At 49.6% G+C, this 4486-nt stretch overlaps 1 protein-coding gene across 1 annotated transcript in view; it reads right to left on the bottom strand.

Annotated features, from left to right (window-relative positions):
• Nucleotides 1-2857, bottom strand: part of CTSC (cathepsin C) — a 19053-nt gene extending 16196 nt beyond the window's left edge. The window contains exon 1 of the mRNA XM_018553247.1: nucleotides 2650-2857. Coding sequence (XP_018408749.1) covers nucleotides 2650-2824 — 175 coding nt within the window. The 5' untranslated portion in view covers nucleotides 2825-2857. The remainder of the gene's footprint in view (nucleotides 1-2649) is intronic.
• Between the last annotated feature and the right edge of the window lie 1629 nt (nucleotides 2858-4486).

Raw genomic sequence — 4486 nt, 5'->3', positions numbered from 1 at the left:
AGAGCCCCCGGTCACACTACAACGCCCGCCAGAGCCCCCGGTCACACTACAACGCCCGCCAGAGCCCCCGGTCACACTACAACGCCCGCCAGAGCCTTTAAAGGGGAACACCAGACAAAAACTTTCATTTTGGATGGGATGTGGATGGTTTACAACTCCAGTCAGGTTTTTACTTGCTGGGGAAACCTCCACCAATTTCCTGCCCAACTTTGGGAGATGAAGACATATAATGACTGAGCACCAGACCAAAAAGATTTAAAAACAATCCTAAGAGACTGTTGTAATTATTCAATCACAAAGGATAAACCACCAACTCATTTCAGAAGCAACAGCACTCCCCCCTTCCATCAGGGTTTGAAACAAACTTCGAGAACTATGAGGTGAGTGGTTTACACTCATCCCCATAGATAGAGCTGACATGTGGCAATGAGACTGTCACAGGTCAGCTCTATAGATCGGGAAGTGAGCGAACACATACCGGCGCTCGCTCACTGTCAGTCACCGCTCCGCGCAGGGATTCCCCCATCAGATCCTCCAGCGCTGAGAGTGACGTAATGGACTGGGAAGGAGGCGTGCACAGCTGGCTTTGCCTCTAGATAGGCAGAGCTCGCTGTCACTCACGCAGCTGGGCGGATCTCAACAATATTGTCAGGATCCGTCCCGGCTGCGGCGCTCTCCGTATATAGCGGGCAATAGCTCACTATATACTGAGCTTTGGGTCACGGGAGGAGGTTAGTATGTAACCTCCCGTGGCCCTAAAGAGAACAATGGGATAAAAAGGTTACCCCGTAGTTCTCTTTTAAAAAGGGACACTAAGCTCAGCAGCTAAGGCCTCATGCACACTGCGTACCAAAACGCTGAGTTCAGGTGCAACTCGTTTCTAAATGCTTCTGGACTCATGTAATGCATGTTTATGACTGAACGCAAACCCCGAGTCCAGCAGCATCCAGGTGCCTTCAGCCTAGGTCAGTTTACCCAAAATATGCATTTCTGTGTTCCGGGTCCGACCAGCCCAGTTTTATGCATCAAAATGCATGTAAATGCATGTGAACCCAACTAAGCCCAGCGCAGAAAAAGTGTTCTGGGACGCATAAAGCTGTTTCTACTGACTTCTTACATGCAGGCTAGTGTACATGAGGCCTAAATCTTAAAGGAGAACTATGAGGTGAGTGCTTTCACTCACCTCATAGTTCTAGCCGACCTGTGACAATGAGACTGTCACAGGTCAGCTCTGTAGATCGGGAGGTGAGCGAACACATACCGGCGTTCGCTCACTTCTCGATCCTGTCACGGCTCTCTGCCGTGACAGGGGAGGGGAGGGGCTGGATTCCCCCCTGGCTTAAGGAGAACTATGGGGAAAAGCGCTAACCCCATAGTTCTCCTTTAAGAATACCTTCAGGTACCTCAACAATTACCAACAATGTATCTTATTTGTGTATCAGGCGGCTGTAGATCCTCAAATCATCTCTGAATTGGTGATGACACTGTCCTTCCTTCTGCAGGGTGGATACTTTTGTTCCCCCATGGTCCCTGTGTGTTGTAAAGTAGTCACCGCTCCAAGCTCACTCCTGTGATGGACTACAGTCTCATGTTTAGTTTACCAATTTGTACTGAGATTGTAGTCCATCACAGGAATGAGCTTGGAGCGGTGACTACTTTACAACACACACAGGGAGCATGGGGAACAAAAGTAGTCCCCCTCCAGAAGGAAGGACAGTGTCGGCACCAATTCAGAGATGATTGGAGGATCTACAGCCGAGTGATACACAAATAAGATACATTGTCGGTAATAGTTGAGGTACCTGAAGGTATTTTTATGTAACTCTGTAAATTGGGGTCACTTTACGTTGTGCGATGTCACTGGGGACACGTAACAAATATAAAGTGGGAGGGATTATAATTTGGCTGTAAAAGCAGAGACACGGGTTATGGGACTTCCACAATGGAAGGTGAACAGCTCCTCACTGATCCCCACAGAGCAAGGAGAACAACATCCAGAGGATGCAGCGACGAGCTGTGACCATGTATTACCCAGAATCCTTTGTAAGCCACTTGCAGAGTCAATGGGACTTTCCCCAATCTGGGAAGTGAAGGTTGCACAACTTACAACGGAGATGCCAAAAGTGACATCACACCGGCCCGCACAGCCTATCACAAAGCAAACGACAAGTGTAAAGAGGACGGGCAGACACAAAGACGTTTGCTGATCGGTCTCTGTACCGGGGGTATGTGGTGCAGCTCAGCGGCCATTACAATCAGCAAGGTGACAGGACTTCCTGTGCTATTCTGACACCCTGAATATCTATAGCAAGGACCTGGAACAAGCATGCAGAATCAGGAGCTATGACTTCACTGGCTACATGCTTGCTCTTGACCAGCAACTCAGACACTGGCAGTCAGCATGTTGCATAAAGAAGCTCCATAAGGGTGGTGGTTTCCATTTTTCTGTCCTCACAGGTCTACACACCTCAGAGGACTTTGCACTGACATACAGCAAGCAGCACCTCCCCCGTAAGGGACGTAAAGCAACTTTTAAACAGGCTAACAGGCTGGCCCTCAGAGCGTTTGCATTCTACCATATACACCCCCCTTCACAGGCTCCTGTAACCCAGGTTATCTCAGCAGTAAAGTTAATGAAGGGCCCCTCACCCAGCTGGGAGCAGTCGATGTCTCTGGTGCGCACTCCTCCTTTGCTGGGGCTCACACTGAACTCCCAGGTGCCCTTCAGGTCCGTGAAGGAGCAGTTGGCCGGGGTGTCGGCGGCGACAGGCCGGCTCCATGTAACCAAGAGCGCAAACAGCAACACCGAGCACACCTTCTCCATCCTGAGTCCTGACAGTGTGAAAGGGAGCGCCGGGCAGCAGTGGGTTAAATAGTGATCACATGACCCAGCGGGGCGGCTCACGTGGGGAGAAGTCATGTGCTCTGGGTGATAGCATCTGGGCATGTACGAGCAGGGGCGGGACTTATGGGAAGCACACGGGGCGGGACTTATGGGAAGCCCACGGGGCGGGACTTAGCTGTGTGTACTGTGTAGGTGGCTCGGCCAGTGTGTACGGCTGTGTTGTCTGAGCCCAGAACATGAAACGTGATTAAATGATAATAAAGATATATTCACATAAATAACAAATTAAAATAACACATGTTTAATTATTATTATATTATTCAGGTCCGGGAAGGAGCAGTTGGCCGGGGTGTCGGCGGCGACAGGCCGGCTCCATGTAACCAAGAGCGCAAACAGCAACACCGAGCACACCTTCTCCATCCTGAGTCCTGACAGTGTGAAAGGGAGCGCCGGGCAGCAGTGGGTTAAATAGTGATCACATGACCCAGCGGGGCGGCTCACGTGGGGAGAAGTCATGTGCTCTGGGTGATAGCATCTGGGCATGTACGAGCAGGGGCGGGACTTATGGGAAGCACACGGGGCGGGACTTAGCTGTGTGTACTGTGTAGGCGGCTCGGCCAGTGTGTACGGCTGTGTTGTCTGAGCCCAGAACATGAAACGTGATTAAATGATAATAAAGATATATTCACATAAATAACAAATTAAAATAACACATGTTTAATTATTATTATATTATTCACTAATTTAGGTTGCAGTACAGCATATGCATACACAGACAGGCTGTGGAGTGTCTTGTAGACATGACTGGATGGCCTTACATACAGATTCAGTCAACAAATGTCCACTTTGATGGAGGAATGAGGAAGAGTTACCATTTTTTACAGTTTTTTTCTTGTCTGTGACCCTATTGGAGAGATTTTTAACCACTTCCTGTCCCTGTGACACTCATACAAGGAAGTGGGTGTGGAGGCCCATTCACGCTGATTGGTTGCCATGGGCAACTGCTCCAGATTCTTGTCTGCTCCAGTTTTGATAAACACCCCCTCGTCGATACTGAGTACCAGTACTTCCAATAGCATGGAGACGGCTTCCCAGACAATCTCCGGGATGCTGGCTTTCCAGCCAATCAGCATGGAGCCGGCTTCCCGGCCAAGCAGGAAGCCAAGAGGTCACAGGCCCGGCTCCATGCTGTTTGGCTGGCTCCATGCTGACTGCCTGGGAAGCCGGCTCCATGCTCCAGCATCGAGCCGGCCAAACAGCAAGGATCCAGCTTCCCGGCCAATCAGGTTGTAGTGTACAACAACTAGTTGTAGTGTACCAGTCGTAGTGTACCAGTCATAGTGTACTGGTCTACCTCAACTGACTGGTGTAGTGTCAATCAGAGATAGAGAGGAAGCGAGCATGGTGTGGTTTCATATACGTCCTGACCAACTGGGAGTTCTTTGTGATCATCAGAAGATGTTGGACTGCAGATCACAATCAGGAGGTCACTTCATCTGACATTTTGTTCCTTGTATAGTCTGGAACTTACTTGTTCCTCTAGTGGTGAGCACACAGGAAGTTCCGTTTTTTTGTTGTCGCTGAGTTTTCACTTTTGGAATCCAAAGAACTTCAACTTCCCAAATCAAACCAACTCATGAC

This window comes from Nanorana parkeri, unplaced genomic scaffold (assembly GCF_000935625.1).
Source record: "Nanorana parkeri isolate BGI_ZX_2015 unplaced genomic scaffold, ASM93562v1 scaffold114, whole genome shotgun sequence".
NCBI classification, from domain to species: domain Eukaryota; kingdom Metazoa; phylum Chordata; class Amphibia; order Anura; family Dicroglossidae; genus Nanorana; species Nanorana parkeri.
Note: the sequence above shows the minus strand (reverse complement) of the source record. Positions and strands in the feature narration are given on the sequence as shown.